This window comes from Uloborus diversus, chromosome 9, assembly GCF_026930045.1.
Source record: "Uloborus diversus isolate 005 chromosome 9, Udiv.v.3.1, whole genome shotgun sequence".
Lineage (NCBI taxonomy): Eukaryota > Metazoa > Arthropoda > Arachnida > Araneae > Uloboridae > Uloborus > Uloborus diversus.
Window position 1 is genome coordinate 129749705 of NC_072739.1, and position 26223 is coordinate 129775927.

At 32.9% G+C, this 26223-nt stretch overlaps 2 protein-coding genes across 8 annotated transcripts in view; one reads left to right on the plus strand and one right to left on the minus strand.

Moving 5' to 3' along the window:
• The window catches only part of LOC129229421 (uncharacterized), a 43868-nt gene extending 21352 nt beyond the window's left edge, over positions 1 to 22516 (minus strand). For 2 of the 6 annotated variants that reach the window (XR_008581097.1, XM_054863722.1), the window contains exons 1-4: positions 22269 to 22516; positions 10973 to 11025; positions 8853 to 9021; positions 4564 to 4748 (exon numbers count right to left, since the gene is read on the minus strand). Coding sequence is in view for 5 of the 6 variants with exons in the window: in XM_054863722.1 (XP_054719697.1) it covers positions 4564 to 4748; positions 8853 to 9021; positions 10973 to 11022 (404 nt within the window). In the remaining variant the exon portion in view is untranslated. Of the gene's footprint in view, positions 1 to 4563; positions 4749 to 8852; positions 9022 to 10972; positions 11026 to 19711; positions 20096 to 20664; positions 21114 to 22268 lie in introns of those variants that run through there. The other 4 variants (XM_054863723.1, XM_054863724.1, XM_054863725.1 and 1 more) reach the window with 4 other exon arrangements.
• A 292-nt stretch (positions 22517 to 22808) lies between these two features.
• LOC129229404 (tafazzin-like) overlaps positions 22809 to 26223 on the plus strand; it is a 57395-nt gene continuing 53980 nt past the window's right edge. For both annotated transcript variants that reach the window (XM_054863703.1, XM_054863704.1), the window contains exon 1: positions 22809 to 23010. In XM_054863703.1, coding sequence (XP_054719678.1) covers positions 22881 to 23010 — 130 coding nt within the window. In that variant the 5' untranslated portion in view covers positions 22809 to 22880. The remainder of the gene's footprint in view (positions 23011 to 26223) is intronic.

Consider the following 26223-nt stretch of genomic DNA (forward strand, 5'->3'; position numbering starts at 1 on the left):
TATAATATTTAAAAAAAACACAATAATAGTAATAATAAAACTCATATTTTGGTTCAATAAAAGCATTTTTGTTAAAGATTTTTTTTTTTTTTTTTTTGTCAAAAACGAAAACATTCCTTCCAGAACATTCATTTATCATTTGAAAATACTAACACTTTAAGCTCCTCTTGTCATAAACTATGATACAACGAGCTGATGTGTGCATCACATAACTTCCTTTTACTCCAATTTAATGTAATTTCCCCATTATTGGCATTTTTAATGTGATGCAATAGTTTACTCTCTAAATAACACCAACAGTGGCCAAATTAAAACCAGATTTTAAAAAGAAATCGCCAAATTTGTCGCCAGATTGGCGACAAAACTTGGCGACCAAAATACTGGCGATATATCGCCAAGTGTCCGCCAAATTATAACACCACTTGAGTTTATATCAAAATTAACAATGATTTCCCCCCCAAAAAAAGGGCAAAAGACCCCTTTAGAAACACCCGAATGCAACCAAAAGGGGAGGTGCACAACTAGACCCCGCTACTAGCCTACGTACCAAATTTCAACTTTCTAGGACTTACCGTTCTTGAGTTATGCGAAATACATACGCACATACGCATATCCGCACCTACATACCTACGTACATACAGACGCCACGAGAAAATTCCTTGTAATTAACTCGGGAATCATCATTATGGATATTTCACATGTCTATACGTTCTTAGGCACTTATCCACGTGTGGTCGAGTCGAAAAAAAAAACTCAATATTCATTCAGGGGTGAGTAAAATGGAAATTAAGGTCAATTTTTGAGTGAAAATTTTTTCGCGAATACCATACTTCCTTTTTTGTAAAAGGAAGTAAAAAGCAAAGCAAACATTAAATTAGTTTTAGTTAAAAATAATCAGCAGCTGACATGCTTTCTTGCATAAACAGGGGCAGCTGCTCGAATTTGAAAAAAAATGAAAAAGACTGAAAATGCTGTCACATTCCTATGCGGGCTGATGAGTGCTAATAAGCACGAAACTGCAGTCCTCAGTTGAAAATGACTGCGCTGGCGGTGTATTTCATGTATAAAATAAATTTGTTCTTAAATATGGGACATAAAATTTATAATAAAATAACTAAATTAAATAAATAACGAAATAAGTAAACTAAAGGGTTTGTATTATGTTGTGTATTTTTAGCATTCAACATAAATTTTTGTTTCAGGCACATCATTTATGGGGGCCAGTGGGGTCAATTTCTCCCCTTCCTGGCTTTGGAAAATTAATGCTTAACTATACTTTACAAGTTTGTGCGGTTTTTGTTGCATTCAGTATACATCCTTTGCTAGCTACCTCCGGGAGAAAAATCAAAATGAAGGACCAGTTTTAATTTTAATCAAGAAATAAAAACGAATATTGTTTTATTAATTTAATGATTTTTTACCTCTTTCTTGTTCCATAATTTTGTCACGGAAAAAAAAGGAAAAATCCATGCATGGTAAACGTTACATTTTTATCAAAGACAAAGATCAGTTACTCATGTTTCTCTGTGCATTTTAAAGGGAAGGTATGTAGTTTCTCTCAATCTTCACCATACAACAAAAATATTCTTTCGGAAATTGTTCAAGATATTGAGAGTGGGGGGGGGGGGGGAGTACCTGGCATCAAATGCCTGCATATACCTCTTTCTCCACTTCCCTTTGATCAGGCGCCCTGAGTACAATAACTTACAGTAGACACGCCGCATCGGTATAATTGCCGCACCCCGAAAGGAGAAAGAGTCGGTCAAAAAATTTTAAATGTTCAGAAATGCCGCACTGCCATTAACGCAGCACATAAAAAAGATGAAGAACTCTTCGATATTCATGATCAGAGTAGAAAATACCCATTAAAAAGAAAAAAAATACAGTACATATTTGCTTGTGGCTCTATCCAACAACTTTTAAAAATGGGAAGAAATAAAAACAAAGTCTTGCATTTAAATTGATTTCCGATTTTTCTTCAAAAATCGGGAACGTTTTGCACATATAAGGTTTTGCTGTGTTTTTTTTTTTTTTTTTTTTTTTTTTTTTTGCAAATACACTCTTTGCAAGGAAAGGAAATGAAATTTTATAATCATCAGAGTTCGAAAAGAAAATATCATGATATTTTCGAAAATATCGAAAATATCCGATATTTTGATATATATTGGATATTTTGATATATATCCGATATTTTCAATCATTTCATTTGACATTTTAATTAGTTTTAATGGAATTAATTTAGCATTAGCTTTTTTACTCACTTTTCTTCTATTAGTTAGTTTTACAGTTATAATACGAATGAGGAATAAAAAATATGTATTAGTTGGTGCACAGCCATAGCACATTTTCTTTTTTTCTGACCAATGTTTAATATTAAATTACACTTTTAATCTGAATTAAAATTGTTACATTACTAATAATTTTATGAATATAAAATAAAAAAGGAATACTATATTACTTTGTTATGTTAATGATGTATTAATACATCTTAAAAATATAGTACATAACTTTTTGGTTATTTTCAAAAATAAATGTAAAATATTACTATGATTAACAGAATTTTTATATTGAAAATACTGTAGTTGAAAAAATAAATATCAAAAATATCATGATATTTTCAAAATAAATATCAGATATATATCGTGATATATATCGGCGAACCCTGATAATCATGTTTACGATTTAGATTGAACAATAATCATATTTATGCATGGAAAAAGTCAGTTTCTGCGATTATTTTTGAAGTGGTTCGTTTTGGGGAATTTCTATTATCTGCCTTTATTATCTTTATATCTTTTTTGTACTAACATCAATAAAATATGTACAGTGTACAGGTTTTTCATTTTTTACTTCCTTACGTTCCTTTTAAAGTTTTACATTGCATTTCTGTTTAAATAGAGCTCCATTTCATTTGTAATCATCTATACAAAAAATTGGCGAATAGGAAATTCGGCTTTTCTAGCACGTTTTGAACAGTCGGCCGTTTACTTCAATTAAAGCTTCTAATTGACAAGTAAATAATATATAATTACATCAGAATGTGCCAGATTCTCTTCCTTTATTAATTTGTTAAAGCTGTAGGATTGAAGTCGGGGCGATAAAAAGAAAATCGATCACAAACTCTACAACGGCAAAAAAGTCACTTACGAAAATTTAACTTTTAAACACGCAGATGCCACAGCGTTCCTTCCAGAAATTATTGTAGTCAAGTCAATGAAAAGCTCAGGATCCACTTGTTTCTTTTACTTTTCTTTTGAAAATTGAAACTAAGAAAATTATCGGTGCGGCATTGTAAAAATAAGAATCAATGCATAATTAGAAGTGCTACACTAAAGAAAGAAAAAGTAGGAAAAAAAGGAGAAAGTAGGAAAATAAGGAGAGAGCTTTAAAAAGTAGGAAAAATAGGAACTCTTCGGGGTCTGTATTAAGCCGATATCATAATCTAATTCTGAAAGCCCCTTACTAGCCTAGTAGCCCTTCTTTGAACCCTTTCCAACAAAGAAACATCTTTCTTCAGATAAGGTGATCAAAACTGAACGTGCACGCTTGTGTTTTATTAGTCAGTAAAATTCAGAGTTTTATTTGATAAATTGAAAGTTATCCCCTCCAAAAAATGCAAGTTCATGTGCCATGTTAACAAAAAGGACAAAACGTCTGACGGTCGTCATTAAGTCATTCAGATTTTAAAAGTTACTGAAAAAGTATAATATTGTATAGTAGTTATTAGGCATGAGTATATCACAATTTCAATTGAGGAAATTATTAGTAAAAAAAATTTTCATTTTATGTACATATCATGGGCAATAAGATTACTTTAAAAAAATCATAAAATATCTTCCGAGTAAAAACACAAAATTTGATATATATCCACTTGTTAAACATTAAAAAAGATTCAAATGAACCAAATTTTTAATTGTTAAAAGATGGGCTTTTTGTGTAATCTCATCTCAAAAATCGTCGATTTTTGAAATTTCGAAAATTTCAATTTTAATTTCCTAGGCTCTATGCAACAAAGGATTGCAATAAAATATGCTATGAAAGTACCATACAAGGGCTTTAGACTACCATCTCTGTTTAGTAAAAACCCCTTGTTTTCATAAGGGAAAAAAAATCATACAGATTTTTTTTTTTTTTTTTAAGTTTTTCACCACAGAAAACATTTTTTTTTCTTTATCAAAAAAATCCAACTAAATTTTCAAACATGAAGTCTAAATGATACAAAGGTCCTTATTTATTTATATGATAAAGAATTACTCAAATAGTTTAAATACTTTTGAAATAGTGTCCTTTTCAAATCTAGAGTTTTGCTGATAATTTTAAAAATGACAGATTTTGTGCAGAATTTTAATCGGCTAGAACTGGAGAATAAAAATTCCTTCCTGCAAAATCCTTTTTGGGATATTTCATATGCCCCTTAGTTGTAATTACAGTAATTTGGGGGGGGGGGGAATGGTAATGGTCATGTGGGCCCTACTTGATCCGAAATGGAATGGCTCAATCATGTTTTTTTTTTTTTTTCCTGAAATAACAAGAAGAATTAATATAATACAGATTAAAATAAACCTTATCTCTTTGATTATTTCACCATTAGAGTCAACTGGAGAAGCTTCTGGAACTTTTTTTGCTCTTGCAGAGAAGGGATCACTATAATCACATTTACTTCTGTTTGATAATACACTTCGAGGAGTATTAAGAGAGCCAAGGATCAAATTTTGAGAAATATAATTTTGAAATTTCGTTCCTTTACCCTAGAAAAAAAAATTAAAAAGCTATTATAAAAGATATATTTTTTAATGACAGCCTACAGTCAGCAATTAATTTAAGCTGCTGAGACAATAAAAAAGAAATAAATATTTTTAAAAATCCTTTTTAAATAGGGTTGCTACAGAATCTCATAGGCAAAACACTGATTTGTTTTGGATATGCAGGGACTAATTTAAAATAATTTTAGTCTGGATTAGTTTTAGGTTTCCTAATTAGTGTTTTACATTCAATTGCAAATTTGAAATTTATGAATTTAGAAAAATAAAATGTCAAATAGACATTTTATTTTTCTAAATTCATAAATATCTTTCACAAATAATCTTTCACATAAATATTTTTCACAAAATCAATATTACTTATGCTCTGCAGCTGTAACACATTAAAAACAAGTATTTTGGCAATACAATTACAAAGAACCAGCTTTTGAATTATTTTGTTCAAAATTTAAACGTCAAAAAATACAGGAAAAACTACCCCACTGTGTTTTGTCATGAACTGGAATGTGTATTATACAAAAATTAATGCGCTTAAACTAAAAATACTGGACTATATTGACAATTAAAAGCACTTTAAGCTCCCAAAATTTCAGACTTCCAGTCTGATAAAACTTTCTGCAACTTTATTTAGCCAAAACCTGCCAATTTGTTACAACAGACAGAAATTTTTTCCCCACTGCACTTTTTCACAAGTTTAAATGCATGCTATACAAATTTTAATTAGTTCACATTCATAAAAATACCAGAACATATTTTCAGCCAAACATACTTTCAGCTCCCAAAATTTCAGGCTAACAGTACGATAACGTTTGTGCAACCTTAGCCTAAACATGGAAATTTGTCTCACAAAGCAGATTTGCCATTTTTAAGCACTTTTTTGGGAGATACTAGATCCTCAGGATTTGGATCTTGGAAGGTAAAATATTTCCAGTAACTAGTTTCAAAGGCCATCTCTATACCTCTATAAAATTTCATCCATATCACAGATGGTCGATTGGGGACAACTACATCATTTGACACGGAATGACTCCAATGAGAGTTTAAAATAGTATTTTTCAGACTTAAACGCAGAACCATTTCTGAAGTGAGTTCCCTGCCTTTCCCATTCCTTTTACACTACCATATAGCATAGAAGTTTGATTTTTAGAAATGTCTGCAGGAAAGCTTCCAAATCCTTGATTTTCAAAGGTAACCCCAAACTACTTCAGTCTTGAAGATAATTTCGGATGTAAACCTTTCTCTCTATTGTTAAGCATGTAAACTGTGTTTTTAAATAGGGTGAGACTTCAATGTTGAAAGTTTTTTGCCAGAGAGCTGCTAGACATAGAGTTTCCTTCTCTTTCTTAACATTAGCAAAGATAACCCATAATTGCACCTCTCAAAGTCAGAGTCTCAAAAAGTTTTCAGAGATAGCCCTTGAATCTTTCCCGCTTCCTCAACTTCTACAAAGATTGCCAAAAATTTGTTTTTTTTTTTTAAATTTCAACTTCAGCACATTTCCAAAGGAGCCCCCTGAGCCCTTGACAGCATCAAAGATATTAAGTAGTAAGTTACCGCCCCTAAGTTAGGGCTAAGGCAAAATTACATTAAATATATCAATAGCTCAGTTATCCTACCAGAGGTTGCAGTTTTGTCCTTGTTGTGGACTCATCAGTTTGGAATAGGGAATAACCAAGCTGGAGGCAGATGTCATCTCATTGAAGCTGAGAGTACCAACAAACTGGTAGAAAGAGTAAATTCATCTCACCAATGAGTCTGCAGGCATGGTGTATTTCAACTCGTAAATTGAAGGCAAAGTTTGGGTATTATAAGCAGTAAGTTATTGCCCCTAAGCCAGGGCAAAAGCAGAACTACATACTGGCAGTTTCATCATAGTATATGACCTCTGCCTCCAGACTAATGAGTTAATTACAAGGACGAAATGGCAGTGTCTGGATGGGATAACTGGGCAGTCGGTATATTGCATGCAGCATTGAAGATAGCCTAAAATAGCATTTAATTTTAGAAAGCAATAAATAAATTTTTGTTATCTTAAAAAAAAAGAAACTTTGCCCCCGTTTTACAAGGCTAAGTAATGTCTATGCAGACAATTATTGACGATGTTTGTGAGAGGGTTGTTCGAGGACATTCCTAAAGTTGTCCTTATTTTACATGTAATTTCAAGGTAGGGTTATCTATCAGCAAATGGTAAGGCAGTGTCATCTAATGTCACACCCAGGCTACGGTTTTGCTCAAGAGACTTTTGGGTATAAAGATATTTTCAAGTGTTCAGAACCACAACAACCTTATAACACTCTAAAAGCTTTCTTTATTGTGTTACATGTGAAATATAATGTTTTACTTCGAAAAGGAGTCACAAAATCGCAGATATTCTCCACTGGTTCGCCCAGCGAGAAGCAATTTCTGATGAGTTTTTTTAAACTTAAGATAAAGGTTTTGTCTAGAGACAATAGTGTTTCCACATTTGACCTATTGTTTAAAGATTAAGAGAAAAAATGTTAATTAATGTATAATTACTTTTTGCAACAAAACAAAACTGTTGGCTTTTAGAGGTTACCTGTTTTGGGAAATCCATATTTCTAAGGTTGAGAGTATCATACATTTTCTCTTTATAGTAAATAAAAGTAAGGTTTCAAAGAAATCCTGGAAGGAAGTCTGTAGCGGACGTGCGTCCAAAAGGCCCCATAGCACCTACAGCCTTGAAAGTTTGTACAAAATTTTTTGAGCCCCGGGGGTGTGCACCTGGAATTTTATTCTTTCAAATTCAAATTAGTTTTTTTGTTATTAATTTTTTAAGCACAAATTTTGCGTAAATTGCTTACTATTGCCTATTAAAGGGGTGAAAAATTACTTGCACACATTAATACTATGTATCGTTGGAAAGTTTAGAATTTTCCGCGTTCTACGCAATTTGTTTCAGTGCTGTAACTTAAATATGGCGGGAGTTATTTGCGTTTTTAGCTCGAACTTTTTAAGGCTTAGCTAACACAACTTTCTTCATTAAATCTATCAGTAAAAAGCGAAGGAATTGTCCTACAGTTTTCTTCTTAACACCACTAAAAAGAGCGGCTTTTTTTTACTCCGGATCGAACTCGACTTATGGTCGAAAAACTAAACTTCTATCTCCAAAGGAAAAAAAGTTACAAGACGTTAAAAATCAATTTAGAATCATCTCATCTCCATTAAAATTATCGATGTTTTATTTGGCTTTGCCATAGTTACTGTAGTGTCCGGCACCCCAACAGAGACATTTCTCGACCCATCTCTCCTGGTCGCACGATTACTTCAGCCTGGTGCTCAGGTGCAGAGGAGCAAAGGTCTGGTAGAGAGCAGCGGTGCTGTGCGCTGGCTCTGACCGGTGGTTGATCTGTTTCATGTTGTGCGTTATGCTTTATGCTGATTTTTGTGTATATATTGTACAATAGATTAGAGAATAAATGTATAAATAAAAGATCTCAAAATTAATCAGACGAGTTCACTAAATTTTCAACGAACCAAAGTGGATAAAGGGCAAGCTAAGCCCTGCACTCGCTACAGTTACGTCTTTTTGATTCGCATGTTTCTTCCTTCTTATTCACAAACTTTAAGGGTTTCGATTTTAACGGAAACTCTTAGGCTCAACTCAATTCAAGCCCCGAGCTAAAGAGCAAAATATATTACTAGAGACCACGAATTTGAAAGCGACTTTTCAAACGTACAAAACTGAAGTTTTGTACGTTTAGTCCTTTATGCTTAGGAGCTTTATGTTTAGCATTATGCTTAGGAGCCCTTTAGCCCTTACGGGTTTGCAAGTTGGTACAAGTAATTTTGAAACACAGGGAAGGGGTGCTTTTTGATCTAAAGGGAGCTATAATGTGTTTTTAATCTGTTTCTTTTTAATTGTTGATTTAAATCTTTGCGAATCAAATAAGATTGTGAAGCAATCTTCAGGGGTTGGTGAGTGTTAGCGAGCAGGTGGGCAGAGCCCTCTAGTTTACTACATAAAAGTTACCTTCAGTCATTCCCTAACAATCGGAAACTAGGCATATCAGACATTATACAACTACATTGAAGTCTGCTTGAAATAAATAAGAAGGATAGCAATATACTTACATGAACTTGCGAATCTGGCTCATCCTTTGACCTTTGGCTAAATACATCAGTAGAATTTGAAAAAGAAAAGACATCTTTTGAGCTTCCACTTTGATTGTAAGTGAAGCCAGAACTGAAACCAGATTCTGCATTATTACGTTTCTGGCTCTCTGGTCCCAAAAAATGATCCCTGTTTAAAAGATAAATTAACAATCAAGCTTTGTAGCTAAAATATTTGAAAAGAAAAACAAGTTCCAGCATTTCCAGCGCTTAAAAAAATAACAAAGCTCATAGTGAATCCAACCTGTTGAAAAGAATTCTTTTTCAAAATGTGCTTCACAGGTTTATGCAGCAGGATTTATTATTATGATTTTTAGAAAGGATTTGAAAAAGAAGGAATTGGGAAAACACCATAAAAAACAATTTGAATAATATATCCATGCAGTTTTCTATCAAAATTAGAATAATTTCTCTCATTCTAAAAAAATTCTAAATTCTAAAAAAAGGAGGAACAGTACTCTCTTAACTGCAAAACTGATAAGGTCCAGAAATATGTTTTAGTTTTCTAGTGATCACATATCTTTTTAGTAGAAAATCCTAAACCATCTTAGCGCACAAAAAAACTAATTTCTACTTAAATCCTAATATCATTTTGAAGAATAAATGAAATTATGTAATGTCATTGATTTTTTTAAAAAAAATGTTATGGTGCAGGCATGAAACAGATAGTACTTTCCTAATAGAATACTTACAGTACAATCTTGATACCTTGGATCTCTGAGAAAGGAAAAAAAATTGAGATAGAGTTATCAAGGTTTTGAAAAAATTACTTCAGTAGTTTTCAATTATTTACATGTACATTATTATGTATATATTTATCTATGTACTATGCGACCACTTTGTGTAACAATTAACAAGACATTCTTCAACATTTAATTAGATTTGAAATTTATTTACATCCCTGTTTCGATGTAACAAGATCTAGTATTCAATTTTTTGACTGGAAACTAGAAATTATCAAACTGGATTGTTAGCTGCTTCGGAATAAGCGGATTTCCTATTTTTCACTTTTCAATAATTTCTTTCATGATAGTCTTTCCCAATAACTTGACGGTTTTTTATTATTGTGAAAATTAATGGAAAGGTGCTTGAAAGAAACAGCAATGTCAACTCTTTTTTAACCTACAAATTCATTCTAATTTCATCTTCAACCAATAGCACATTCAAAAGCTTTTCGCTTGAAAACTGACGAAAAATCCACCTTCTGTTCTCAAAGGGGGCAACGTGTTCCTAAGAAAAGCAGAATGACTCTAAACTCGGGAGAAAACAAAGATATAACAAGGACCCTCATACCCACACTTCTCTCTTATCTCGCCTGAATCCCCTATTCTTAAAATTTCCAAGAAAAGGGTGAAAAACTACAAGTAAAAGTCTTCGGAACTGGTTCTACTACAAAAATTGCCAAGGGAAAACTTCAGTTAAAACTTGCTTCTGAGTGAAAATTTGGAAAAATAAATTTCGAGATAACGGAGGAAATTGCATCGACGTTTTCATGAAAAATGCAGGGGATTTTTTTTTTTTTTATTTAGATATCAAAGGTTTTGAGATAAGGAGGTTCGAGATATCAGGGTTTGACTGTATTATGCTTTTCTTCACAGGAAATTAGAAATAATCTTTTGTTATTAATTAACTGGTACTTACATAACACTTACGTAACATATTTATTGAATGTTAAAGCACCTTAACTGCTAGAAGAAACAACAAGTCCTGTTATATTACGAGATGATAGGATCATATGCTATATTATTGAAATTTAAAAGACATGGAACTTTTAAAAAAGGAAGGATGGGAAGACACAAAAGAAAAAAGTGGAGGGACTCTATCCTGGGCAACTTCCATTGACTACAATAGTGTCTTTTTTTTTTTTTAAAAAAGTATACGCTAATTTGATCCTTTACCATACCATAGTGCTGTAATTAATTATATTTTTGATTTAAAAAAATGCATTACATTTCATCTGATTTCTGTTGCAATAGCAGTCTTAAATAATTTTGAGTTTTCTAAAGCTATTGATAACAGATTACAATCCACAGAGAGATTTTAAATTGTAGGTATACTTAAATTAATATGAAATAACTTACATAGGATTGGTGGAATATAAGTCTTGAGATTTTGCGAGATAAGGATACATATTCTGTAACAAATAAAGTCCAGTCACTTATTTTAATTTAAAACATCTATACTGACAATTATCATAAATTATTCATTAAGGTTTATTGAAGTTTTGATAGTGATCAGGGGTCTGTCCAGGATTTTTCACAGGGTCCGTTTTTTGTGAAAAATCAAATAATTTTGTGAAAAATGAATTAATTTTGTGAAAAATCAAATAATTTCTCAAAAAAAATTTGTTAAAATGAAATTTTAGAATTTAGAGATGGCACAAACTGCATCAATTAAACTTAAAGTTGAGTGTTTTCCTCTTTTATGTCGAGAAAGTCATTCTGGAGTGTTTTTCTGATATTTGGAGTGGGGGGGGGGGGGCATCGCTCTCTCATGTATCAATATTTATCTACCATTTTACATTATGCTAAATTATACTAGGGCAGTTCTCAAAAGGTGGGAACAAAAAAGTTAACTTTGAGCAATTTCAAAAATTTTCGAATTTGACATCAATTTTGATTTTATTCTATAGTATGCATACCTAGAACACAATATATGAACATGAAAAGACAGCAGGTATTTGTAAAAATTGTTAATTAGCAAATTAAATCAGCAATCTGTAGGTAACAGATTTTGGACATTGTTTTCCTGTAGGTAACGGATTTTGGACATCATCATAACGTAAGTTTCACCATTTTTGACAATTGTTAATCTGATTTTTAACTTTTCCAATGAAAATTTTATTTACTACTTTTTAAATTTTGCAATTTAATAATAAAGAGGATATTAATAATGAAATACTTGAATGGCTATACATGCTGATCCTTACATTTAATAAAGTTTTGGAATGATTTTGAAGAAATTGATGCAAGGTTAAAAAAAAGCTTCAAATTAAAAATAATACAATTGTAAAAAGTGACATCAGTTTTAATAATGAATATTTTTTCTAATGTCATAAGAATTAAAATGATGTCTAAAAAAATTATTGAAGAAAGAAATTCGTATTTCTATTTGGAGATCGTTAAATTATGTTTCCAAAAGAAAGAAGAGAAAAAGAATTCTAAAATAATAAAAGCGGAAAAAAAAAAAAAATGCTAACGCAGGTGATAAAGTCGCCAAAACTGGTACAGCTGACGATAAACTACATTTGTCAAATTGGAATTCCCCTCTGGTAACCTTTCTTATCGTATACTGTGTTGTCGCCAACGGAGGTTTGCTTGGCGATTTTAGCGCAAAATGGCTTTCGGTTCGATCATAAGCAGCCATGTTTCTACTGTAATTTATGTATTGTTCAATGTGTAACATATTAATTATGCAGAATACCAATGGATTAAAGAAGATAACATTATAATAACGTTTTTCATTGAGGTTAGAAGACAGTAGATCATCAAAAATTATGAATAAATGGACAGAATTATCGCCGTCAAGATCGTAACGCCATTTGGACATCTCACATGTACGTTTAAAAAAAATTATTTTTCTTCTAAGATACTGCATAAAAGCTTATGAAAACACTTTTAAACAATTAAAAATTGATTCCGAGGCTCGATAAACACCTTTAAAATGAAAACATCATATACTTAGTTCTCAAAAAATAGCATTGTAAAGATCGTAAATTTTGGACATGCATCAAATTTCGAACTTACTATTTTCTAAAATCGTTTACAAAGTGAATAATCTGTCTTTACTTTTGTTATTTGTAAAAAATATTAACAAAAAATTATTCAGTGTAAGATTCATACCTTTAAATTTTTTTTTGAAACGAATGGAAATAATTTAAAAAAATTTTTCTTTAATGGTACATTTGCTCAGTTAACGTTTTGGTATGTCCAAAATTGCGCCTTTTAGCAAAGAAAATATTTTTTTAAGGGCATTTAAAGAGCATTTTTTCCATAATTTATGTCAATTCTTGTCTCTATACAGTATTATAATTTAACTCAAAAATTTTTGAGTTAATTAAAATGAAAGTTATTTGGTGTTGAAGCTTCAAAGTTGAGGTCTGTGTTTGCTCCCACCTTTTGAGAACTGCCCACTAGAAATACTTCTGTACAGTATTTAAAATAATTGTGACAAAAAAATAAATAAATAAAATAAAATTCTGAATAGGGTTCAGCATTTAACTTTTTGACCCCCAAGACACTCTTAAAAAGCACAGAATTTCGTTTAAAACTTATAAATTCCGTGATTTTAACAAAAATAAAAAGATATTTTAATTGTTTACCTCTTAACAAAGCGTAATAATCATCAAAAATTCGAAAAATCGGATTCCCATAGCGGATGCAAAGAGATCCCAATTCTCAAAGTGAAGGTATCAAAAGTATAAAAACGGCTTGTAAAAGAAATATTTTTGATAAAATTATTTTAAAATTGCATTTTAGAGTCCTATGATAAACATTTCATTAATATCTGTGGCAGGGTTGGCAAAAACCCGGGTTTTTTAAAAAAAGCCCATGGACCCAGGGTTTTTTGGGTTTTTTAAATAAAACCCAAAAAAACCCTATTAAAGCTGGGTTTTTTAAAAGAAATGTGGTTTTTTTTTGTCTTTTTTTAGGGAAAATGTAGGGTACTTGTAGCATATTGTAGCGTAAGTATATGAACAAAGCACAAGAATTGTCTTGGGGTAAAAAAAGCTGGAAAACTAGTTAAAAATCAGCGTTTTCTGAAGAAGAGTATGAAAGACGACGAAACCCAAGAATGGTGAAGTTTCAGATTTTTTAGTTTCCATGATTACCAACAGTTAAGGCAAAATTACTTCTTGAGTGATAAAATCTATTGTTCGTTTTTAATTACTACTATTTTTTTTTTTTTTTTTTTGCACTTTACTTTATTGTATTTAATTTTTTTATGCAAAACTACTGTAGAACCTCAAGTAGTTTAAATCCCTATTTACTGAATTCCAGCTTAATCAAGACATTTCTTTGAATTTTATGTTGCTTGTTTTTCTATTTCTGTGTACAGATTACGAAATATTAAACTTTTTTGTAAGATAATGAAAATACTGTACATCCTATTCTGTTTTCTGTCCGACCATTTGTAAAACCTGTTAATTTCTGAAAAAAATATAACTTGTTAATTCGAAATTTGTGACATGTTGGGTTGAAGAAAATAATTCACATGAAAGCCTTTTAGCTAGAGTAGTTTCCTCTGTACAATCTACAAATATTGAGAAAACCAGACGTGACAGGACTTAGTCAAGATAATTTGAGTTATTTATTGACCAGTTAAAGATAAAAGTTAAATATATATTTTTTAAATCTTTGAAGTATTTTTAATGCCGTTAAGAGTTAAGAAATACTATTAAAGTTCAAAATTCATTTTTTATGTCCATTGTCTGTGGTGAAGAACAAATAAAATAGAAGTTTAAATTGTAAAAGTATTTAAATTAATTACTTTTTTAAAAAACTTCTCAAAAAATTTAAAAAAACCCAAAAGTGGGCTAAATAATGGGTTTTTTTAAATGGGTTTTTTCAAAAAAACCCATTGGGTCCAACCCAATTGGGTCCAATCCGGCCAACCCTGATCTGTGGACACTGTTGACGCAAAAAAAAAAAAAAATAAATAAATAATAATAATAATAAATAAATAAATAAATAAAATAAACCATCTATTCAGCATTTTAATTTTTGACTCATAACAGAAAATGGAATTTTGCTTTAAAAACTTGAAATGAGAGTTCTAACAGAAATAAAGAGACTTTTCATTTATTTGCATCCTAATAATAGTCGGTGGAGTTTGTGCAAAAACATTTCACTTCCGGATACCAGTATGGAATTTTGTATAGCACTTATGTTCATATAAGAGAGCAAAAAAACGCCGGGAGGCAATTGATCGGAGGTCAAGACCCCCCTGTGGTGACGTCATCAAAATGGCCACCATGTATCGGTTAATACGTTGGTTTAACTGCTTAGAACTACATAATAGGTCATAATTTTGTGAAATTCAAGTACATTACCTGAAAGCCGTTTAAAAAAGCTTTCCAACAGTGCTTGGTTTTATTTTCTACTAGCGGTACCCGCATGGCTTTGCTCGTAGTAGAAAATTTTTAAAGGTTATTTGATTCGCCTGTTTATTTACAAACAATGGATGATGAATTTTTCTGCAATTTGCTACGTTAATTTGCTCGGCCATTTTACGGTTTCTTTCTTCCTCAGTTGCACGACAGCCCTGGGTGGGTCCTGCCCTTCTCAACATTTTTTTTAGGTTATGGTTCCACGTTATGATAATTTTGTAATTTACTCATCCACGTTATGATAATTTGCTCGGTAAAATGTTCTTAACATTGAAATAGAAAAAGAACAAAATCGAAGTTTCGAAAAATCGCTTCGAGGTGCACACCTCCATGCTACAAATTAATTCTGTGCCAAATTTCGTGAAAATAGGCCGAACAGTTTAGGTGCTATGCTCGTCACAGAGAGACATCTGGACAGATATCCCGACAAACGTTGAGCTTTATTTTTAGTTAAGAAGACAACTAGTTTCATAATTATTACAATATCAATGTGAAAATTGATAGGAAAACAATGAATTTCCTGTATTCTGCGATAGTGGAGTAAAATTTTTACTGTTATACCTGCATTAAAAAAGAACCTTTCCAGTTTCATTAAATTTAAATTTGTACTTCATGTTTTAACACTTTTTGTTAGTATTTTACTTTTATATTGAATGAAAGAAAGGCAAAAAAAAGTGATAATCAAAGTCACCGCCCCAAATGGATCGAGAACTTAATCATTAATGCTATCATATAATAAAGCAATTTTGTTAAAATGCTTACATTTAAAACATATAAGAGAAGTAGACGAAAATTACATGCTTTTAAAGAACGTTTTACGTACTACACTGACCCTCACAACAACAAAGAAGTGTACAATTCAGATCTGTTCTGACGCATCGACAGCGTGTAGACATCTCTTTGCACTTGCATGATATAAGTTCCTGTAATTTCTCCATTGTTATTTCGGGGTGGGCATACCAAAGAGGTTCAAACTCTTCACCGATTTTTTTCCATCCCCGCTGATATGGAGCCAAGAGCTGAAACTTTTGTCCATAGTAACAGTGCAATATTGCTCTCTTAAGGTGATGCGAAAAAGCGTTGCTAGATGGTGGAATACAATCAACTGGTCTGTTTTGCTGGGTGAAGAAAATACTCCTAGCCTCATTATACGGTGAACTTGATGAATGATATGTCAGGACTACGAAGCGCTGAATAAAAATTGAAGCGATGAGTAGCAAATGCTCATCATTTTCATTGATGCTCTCGGTATTTTATTATAGTACAAAAAAACTTTGTCAACACCTCTAATTGCCATCCACATTTTCTATGCAGTACCTAGTTTTACCAATGCTGGAAAAACTAGACACTGTGTGCTCATGTAAAGGCATGGGAAAAAGGCAGAAGATCTGGAACACCTTATTGTGGAATTTTACGGTGCAAAACGTGGATGGGAAGATACCGCAGATATTTTTCACTTCCATACTCCACCCATAGCTCTTGCAGTTTTGGAACTCAGAACATAGCAATCACTACATCATCACTGTCAACAGTTTTCACGGTAATCTTTGCATGACCCGAGTATTCTATTGCATGCTGCACATAACGGAATAGCCTCGCATCGGCTTCTTCGTGGGATATGGGAGACATGGTTTCAAGATTGTTCTTGACTGAAGCAATTACAGTGTCTTTGTAGGAGCATACAACCTGCTTCCCATCTGGTAGATCCATCTTCACGAGATTTTCTGCCAAAAATTCGAAAAGCTCCACTTTATTTTTATCTTTTGCAAGAAATTTAGCAAATGACTTTGATATCAAGACATTGGATTTAATACTTATTTTTGATCCAGATCCTCTCAATTGTCTCGTGTCGCTTTTCAAACTTCCTTTTGAATACCGGTCAAAAACTAAATCTACCCTATGAACGCTTTATAGTCTCATTAATATGTATGGCTTCACAATCTGATCGCAGTATTGTTGGACAGTTCGAGTAGACTGAGGAACAAGCATGTGAATCGGTGCAGCCCCATCAATGAACAATTTGGTTCCGGAATAGCCGTCAAAACCAGTGCAGTTGATTGGACGATACAAGAAACTACGTCGGACTTTTTTCTTGATTTCCTATATTTGCCAAGGTTGGATATAGAAGGTGGACAAGAGATGTTTTCACGAGAAAAAATTCTTTTACATCCATTTGAATTGCTTGGCAGGCAATATATATCTTAGCAAAAAGAGAGCTGCCCCTCCTCAAATCAAAAATGTTTTGCTTGTCTTTGGACTGAACAGAAATATTTTTCTGCCAATCAAGAGGAGATTGTTTCTTTTAATAACATCATGTATGGATAATTTTCTTAACACTAAGCGATCTTCTACAAATGTATTGAATTTGCTTGCACTGACATCACAAAAATGGCACTTTTTTCCGAGAGAATAATTTTGTTGCTGTTTACTATAGTTAATTCGTCATTTTCGAAAGGATTCCCGGATTCTCGTGTTCTTCAAATGTTTCAACTAGGCTGGAAACATAAGTTTCATACCGAATACAAAAGCTTCTAGTATCTTCATGTAATCTAGTATCTAGCTTTTCAGTAGTGACGTCAGACTTCAGGCTCTGATTTTCTTCGAACTCCCCAATCATGCGCACAACTTCCGGTCCAGCAACCATCCATTGTATTAATGACGCCTCATGACTTAAACGTGGTAGATTAGTTAATGATTTTCAAATTAATTTGTTGTTTTGCTCATGCAAATGGTCGTGTGCCATCCTGGAAAATTTCCTCTCAGTTTTGGAGCCTGATATATTTTCCCTATAAACTCCTGAAAAATAGCTGGATGCATGTCTGGTAACTGCTTCAAATTGTACAGAAATACTGAAGGCCATTGGGCATAATTTGTATGATCAAGAGCAAACATTCATGGACATATGTTTTCAAGAGTGACAATTAAATATGAGAAATTTCCTTGACGAATAGTGCACACCAGATTTAAAAGTATACATTCTAGCTCCATGGTGATCTTCCAGTACTTAAACTGGGGCGATTCTTCTGATCTTCGCTTAACCCAGTCTGTAAATGTTTTGTCTATATCTTTTCGATTTTGATACACTTTCTCTAACAGAACTTGGAGAGTGGTTACTGCAAAATCGGGAGCATACCGACTTCTCTTCCCATGCGAACTTTTAGTGTTCTTTCTGCTCTTCCCGATGTTGTTACATGAGCTTCTACTAGGAGTTCAGTTCATTCACTTCCTTCAAACCATGTACCTATTGCAGATGAAACTTATATCTGAATAATAAACATATCACTATGGAATTAATTATTGCTCAGAACAGCAGAACTGGAAAGAAACGAGCTAGGTGGACTGCAATCCAAAGTAACAGCTTGTTGGTGGGAAAAAAAAATCGAGTAGTCGTTCTGATTCTTGCTGCTAGACTGCAGACGTTCGCACTTGCAGGAGAAGTGAATTATTATGTGACAATACATATGTGTATTTAATCCGGTAAGGAATTTTTAATGAAAAGTTTTAGTGCGGGTGAGATGCGGCAGAGCAGTTGAAACAGTTCAATGAGAATGGTTCTCCCCCCCGCCTCCCCTCCCGCTCATGTAGTTACGTTATTGCAGTGAAATTTTTAAAACTGTTTATTAAGGGGAGGGGGGAGAACAAATTGCTAATTTTTTAGTTTATTTAAGAGCTTTTATTTAGTGTACCTATTTTTTACTGAAGAATGATTTCTAGTGGTGTTATGAGCAGTTAAACGAAACTTTTCACATTTTTACGACGGCCATTTTGATGACGGAAATTTTAATAACTCTAAAACCACTTTTCTTAGGAGGAAAAATCAATCTCTGTTAAATAGCTCTTTTAAAGCTCTTTCAGATGATGCACATTCATATCACAATATAAAGATCTGTAATGTAATTCTAAGCAGTTAAACGTACGTACTTACCTTTCCAGGCGGCCATTTTGATGACGTTAATTGTAATAACTCTTAAACTATTTGTGATAGGAAAAAAAGTTAATCACTATTGAATAGCTCTTTTAAAGCGCTTTTAAATGACATACTTTAATATTGCAATATTAAGATCCATAATAGAGTTCTAAGCAGTTAAAAGAACGTACTTTTCTGAATAAGGCTGCCATTTTGATGACGTCATCACAGGGGGTTCATGATCTCTGATCAAATGCCTCCCGACGGATTTTTGTTCTTAGATATGTACATAAGCACTGTGCAAAATTTCAGACTGGTATCCGGAAGTGAAATGTTTTGGGTATTTTTGTCACAAACTCCACGGACTATAAAGCGAAGTTAGCTTGAAAAAAGAACAAAATATGATTCTCATATCGGATGTTAAAATATTGCATTTTTCAAAATGTAGACATCTAAAGAAAAAAAAAACGGTAATTAAAAGAGTTTATTTAAAGTTAATCATCCTTGTTAACATCGAAAAATCAAAACCCATATAATTTTCTCCCAAAATAACAATTAAACATCGCACTGCACCGTAAAAACGCAAATATTGACAAGCTGGCAAAATGATGAGAATATTTTCTAATCAAGTCCTTATAAAGGTTCAACGCCAGATGCTAAGTGGTGATAATTTTGAAGTTGGTAACCCTATCTGAAGCGATCAAATTTTTTCCTCACCCTTAATATCCCTTTGCAGTTTTGAGTTCATTTTGCAGATATATATTATTAATGTTTATTAAATCATGAGTGGAGAAAAGTGCTTACCAATGCCTTTTCAGAAAAGTTTACAACAACACCGCTGCTAATTAGCTGTGATAAAACAAACAACCATTATATTTATTTGGCAGTAGCAATTATTTATTGCTTGCAGGAGCATCGCAAGAGTGTCGATTTTTTTTTCTTTTCAAAATTAGCCGATTTTGTATAAGTTGATCCCTCTAATTTGACTTAAAAAAAGGTTCCAACAATTATTGGTTTATACACAGAAATATGCGTTATTTTGCTTTCAGATTTGCTCTTTCAATAAACAATTTGTGAAAGATCCGATCTTGTTTATCAGAATTTTGTGAAGGGTCCGTTCTGTTTGATCGGGATTTTGTTAAAGGTCCGTTTTGTTTGATCGGGATTTTGTGAAAGGTCCGTTTTGTTTGATCGGGATTTTGTGAAAGGTCCGTTTCGGTTGATCGGATTTTTGTGAAGGGTCCGTTAATGGACCCAAATATCCTCTGGCCAGACCCCTGGTGATATTGCATTTTTGTCTCCTTTTGAATTTCATTTTTTTTTCTCATTATGAAACATTTCAGTCGAGTTAACAATTGAATATTAAAAGCTTTGTAAGTTAGGTACATAAATTTACACACAAATACCCAAATAGTTCTTCATTTTAACCTAAGCATCGTTACTTAAGCCAGAATGTCACCAATATCAAAAACAAAATAAATGTGTCTTGAACAAAAACTGTAAATGTCTCTTATGAACTACAACAAATGCACAGTTTCACAGAGCATCAGCCCAACTCAGAGAAGCAACATAAGTTTAAAATATCTATTTGACTTTTGTACAGACACAAAGTTACTTTATTTCATTCTTTTAAGTAATTTTAAAATTTTTGCTCATTAGAAAAATCAATCAGGGAATGGTATCCTGACAAATATAAGTTAAAGTAAGAAAAATTAAATTATAGAAACAAATCAAATAACTTGACACAAATGGCTTACTAAATATGCTTTTAATCTTCACTTAATATGAATATCTTCTTTTGGCTTAAATAAATTACACATTGGCAGGTCAGTCTAGGACCGGATTTAGGGGAGAGCAGGTGGGGCTACTGCCCCAAAGGGGCCCCCACAATAAAATTTTTACAAAATATCCTAACTTTCACGGGTCGGAAATATCAGATATATACATGTATATCAAAATATCGGATATTTTCGAAAATATGATGATCTTTTCGAACCCTGATTAGGGGCCTCCACTCCTTCGTTGCCCCGGGGCCTCCACACTTCCAAATCCGGCCCTGGGTCAGTCATTTAGGTGGTCAGTGTGAGTCAATTGCCCAGGGGCGCCGACTCGCAAAAATTATCGAGGGGGCCGGAAGTTATCGAGGAGGGGTCAAGGGCGTACGGAACACCCTACAAAAAACAGCTTCCCCCGAAAATTTTTCGGATTTTGATACCTTGAAAACATTATTTTATATCCTATTTTCTGATGTGTGCAATTTGCATGAACCAGCCATATGTGACATGGCAGTTTCAAGGTATAAGGATCTAAAATTTGAATGCAAATTTTCTGGTTCAATTACAAAATGTCACTTGTCTTAAAGGACCTTTTTACAGCTGTATTTTGTGGCGAGCCATGCAGTGGACATTTACCTACTGCGTGTGGTTATAAATCTAAAACTTTTGTATTTCACCCAACTCATATTTGATGCAACGTACTGTCATAGCAGTCCTCTTATATACTTAAGTCCAAGTGTAAAGAACCTCTTTTAGAAAAATTAAATAGGGCCTTTGCCACATCAGAAATTTCATAAAGGCATAGAAATTTGTTAGAGCTTCACAATTGCCACTGACACTCCTCAATTAAAAAGAAGTAAAGCATTGGCCACTTCCTCTAAAACACACAGACACAAATTATTGGGGGAGCCCAAGTCCCATGGAGTTGGCGCTAGTGCAATTGCCCCAAATGCCGGATCTAGAGGGAGCAAGGTAGAGCACTAGCCGCCCGAGGGGGGGGGGAGCTTATTGGGAGGGAGCAAATTCACCCTATTTCCGAGTCTTTTTCATTGTACTTTGATTTTAAAATTTGAAGGAAGATGCGCAAGGGCGGGAGATTCAAGTTTTTGCTTCAGCACAAAAAATTAAAGATCAGGAATTGATCCCCCCCCCCCCCCGGGTTTTGGGAAACTAAGGTATTTATTTACATGTAAATAAGAGTAGTTTTGGCCCTTTTTTTTTGTGCAACTCAGATGGAATTCTCCACTAGGACTCATTTGGAAAAATTCGAAATGAACCAGTACACAGGGGAACACTTTCGGTGTTCTTTAGTGATTAAATTAATTTGATTTCATAAAATTAACTTCTTAAATTTCAAAAAACACTTTTGATGCAATTGCAATAAAGTTAATTTATGAACAAAATAGCGAGCAAAATTGCAGATATTTCTTAGGTGCATGGTAATGAAAAGTTTAAAATAAAATGATAGCATACAGCAAACAGATCCACGTTTTTGATACATGTTTTCAGTTTTATGACAAAAGATAATTAACAGCATGAAGCATTGATTTTTAACACGAATGATAACGATTTATGCCAATACATACCGAGATTCTTTTTTAAGAAGTTTTCTTGCGTCAGAGAATGCGGCTATTTATTTTGCTCATTAAAATTATCGTCTGCTACTATCCGTCTCATTTATTGTTTTGGCTGAGCTTAATTTAATTTAAGCAAAAAAAATATTTCAAATGTGAGGCTGTATGCTCTTTCACCTTTAAAACAGGCATTTAATTTTTTGCTTAAGAAACTTTAAAGTTTAATAAGTAATATATATTTTGAATTTTTCTATAAAAAAAAGCATTAATGGGGGGAGGGGGAGAGGGAGCTTGTTCCAGTGTTGTTGCCATTTTAGTATAAATACATGCACAACTATTTTCTGTTTTTTCCCCCCTAACTTTTATTCATTGAAATAGGGTTTTTAAAATGTAAACTGGACGATTAAACAGTTGAAACTCGTTAATATTTTATATTCTTTAGATTTTGTTCAATAAGATTTAAAGAAGACTACTTTGGATTTTTTTCTTCAATTGGACCAGATTTCTGTTCCTTCAACTCGAGACGAGAGAGTTCAGTTGGTTTCTTTTTTGTTTACGTATTTGCGTAATGAAGAAGTTTTGTAATATTTAGCATATCTAGTAATGTAACTGAAAGCAATAAGCATGCCTGGGGGTGAACAAATCACAAGATGGCCCCTTCCTCCCTCGAATAAAATTCAAAATTTCTCATTATGGCAGCTTGGAAGCTCCTTAGTGATTCCTGCTGTGGGAATCCTGAGCAAATTGATGGCAGGTATGGAAATTAATTACTTCATTATCCTCATGACGCTTTCTGTATTTAAAGCTATAGCTCTTTCTTCAGGATCCCATTACCTGAAGGTGACCAAAATTTCAACTTCAGTAATCAAACCAGTTTACCTAGTTTTTATCCAAAGGTTGTTTTATAATTAGTTATGTGTAACTACAGTGGCTCCTAAAAGTGTTCGTACACCTTGAAATTTTGAAGTAAAACCGAAATAACGCGAAACTGAATTCGAATATGAAGTCAAATTTTTTTTCGCACCATTCCAATGCCATTCTAAATAAAACCCAGTAGTTTTCTCAAAATATTGCCTTATTTTATTTTTGAAATTTGTCAAAAAACGAAGAGACAGAGGAATAATATGCCACAAAAGTCATCGTACACTGAAATATTTTCGAACAAATGCATCATTAAAATCATTACATGCCGTTTTTTTTATTATTTTTGCATTGCATTTTCATTGTAAAGTGATTTGGCTTTCATTTTTTGTTTATTCAGTCCCTAATATTCTGCTTAATATTTTTAAATGGCTGGTATTCGTGAAAAACAACAAACACAATTTGAAATTTGATTTTTTTACCTCACAGTAGTGGTAAGTTGGTTTGAAATGTCTCGAAATTAGTTAATTTATACCATTCTATAGGGAAATGCTTGGTAAACTACTTTAAAGAACTTACATAGAAGGGAAAACTTTCACTTGGGTAAAAAACTGGCTGACCGGAAGGAAACAAAGGGTAGTTGTAAGGGGAAATTATTCTAATTGGAGTGAGGTTTTAAGCGGGGTTCCTCATGGATCAGTGTTAGGGCCTGTTTTGTTCATTGTTTTTATGAACAATATTCATAAAAATATTTCTGGGAACATGAATTGTTTTGCTGATGATGTCAAAGTTATGGGGACTGTAGAAAATGAAGAACAGGCAAAACAGCTGCAAGAGGATCTAGATCATATTACAGAGTGGGCTGATAAATGGGGTATGGCTGTTAATGTTGGGAAATGTCAAGTGCTACATTAGGGCATGGAAATAAGTGTACAAGTTATTATTTGCGAGGTTCAGTCATTAGTCAGGCAGACAAAGTTACTGATCTGGGGGTCTTAATAAGTCAGGATTTAAAGTTTAGCCAACAGTGCAGCATTGCTAGTAACAAGGCCAATAAGATGCTTGGATTTATCAATAGAGCTATTTCAAACAAATCTAAAGAAGTTCTTCTGCCCTTATATAGAAGTTTGGTAAGACCTCATTTGGAGTATGCTGTTCAGTTTTGGTCTCTTTATTTTAAGAAAGACATTAATGTATTGGAAAGGGTTCAAAGGCTACAAGGCTAATAAATGGACTTTCTCATTTAGACTATGATTCCAGGCTTAGAAGGCTAAAAATGTAGTCTTGAGCAAAGAAGAGACCGAGGGAACATGATTCGGTTGTTTAAATTTATTAAAATGAAAGATGTTACGGGGCTGAAGTTTAGCACTGAAAACAGGACAAGGGGTCATTGTTTTAAGCTATTTAAATCTCAGGCTAACCTGGACATTAAGAAAAATTATTATTTTAGCAGGGTAGTGGAACCTTGGAACAGTTTACCGGAAGAGGTGGTAATGAGCAAGGGAGTAGATAGTTTTAAGAGGCCCATTGATCTTCACTGGGGATTGTAAATTGACTAGGACCAGTCTAGCTGGGCCCAGAGCCTGTTGCTGGTCGTCACTTTTGTATTGTATTGTATTGTATTTGTAAAGGAAAGAATCGGATCGAAAACAAGGTAAGAAAAGGTCAACCGGCAAAGTCAACAAAGCATGATCGGAGATTTACAGTTAAAAATTTTATGAGAAATACACATTTGAGTGCTGTAAAAGTTTCTGCAGAATTTAATGAAAATTTTTAAGTTTGATTTTCACCTGAAATTGATCGCCAAGTTCTCTGATTAGCTGAATTAAGTGGAAGCTCTTCCGGCAGAAAGTTTTCTGTTTGTGCGAAAAACCTATAGCTTATGCTTTCTGTCCCAAAACCAATGACAAGAAGCTCAAGACATTTTGGAATAACATCTTACTTACAGATAAAAATAAATTCAACATTTTTGGTTAAATTTTTGTATAGCTGTAAATAGAAGAAAAATGAGGAATTTAATCTGAAGAACTTAGTTGGATCAGTTAATTCGGAACTCCAGCGCTCGAATACGCTACCTTGCGGTGATTTATAAAACTGCGAATGCAACTAAAACTTTGCCACATTGCGTTCCATGTGTGTCTGTTGACGTAAACACAGGCAGTTTGTTCTGAGTATTTATTAACGCAATCGATGTGTCTTAGTTTGCTTTCAGCTACAGAAATTAATTCGTCCCTTAGTAGTATTCTCGAGCTCCTCAAAATAATGTTAGTTTTCATTATTTCCTTAATAATAGGTGAAAGCGAAAATTCTGGATTAACAAACTTGGATAACGTTCTACAAGGTAAAAAATTTTATTGTTTTGTATGAATTTGTAAGAATATGGGAGTTTTTTTAATCTTAAATTAATTAAACTTACCATATTTTACAGCAGCATTTAGTTGGAATGGACAGTATGCAAAATATTTTCTTGAATATATTATCGTAGAACAAAATGAATAACCGAGAAAGAATTTACTTTATTCCTTTTATTCTCAGCTGAAAGGTATCGCCAAATTTGTTTAGGGTTATAATTTTGGCATTGTGCGAGCAAAGTAGCCTTGGCGAGATTTCGCGTTTTTAGTTAAACCATTTTCAATTTTTATCATGAGTGGAATAAAATGGTAGTAAGATTACAGAATTCGATAAGTAAAAAGAAATAATTGTCAATCAACTGAAAAGAAAACTACCACCATATATCCGTGAGAATTTTGTTGATGATTTGCATAACATGACACAATTAAATCGTAACTCAGAAATTAGAAAAATCGAAACAGAAAATTTTTAAATTAACCGATTCGGGAATTCGAGAGAAATAACTCAGCTACAAATGGAAAACAAGCGCTAGCCAAAGCAAAGCAAAGCAAAGAAGTATCATCTTCTTTTGGTAATAATTTGTAATGTCATATTAAATTTTCTAGCATTAATTGTTATTCTTGTCAGGCCACAATTATTTAGTTTTATCAAGAATTGATAAATATCGAATTCAACATCGTGAAAATGGCTGCTTAGAACTACGAACTACGTACTTTGCATTAATGTTTGACGTTTAGTAATGCTTCTTGAATTC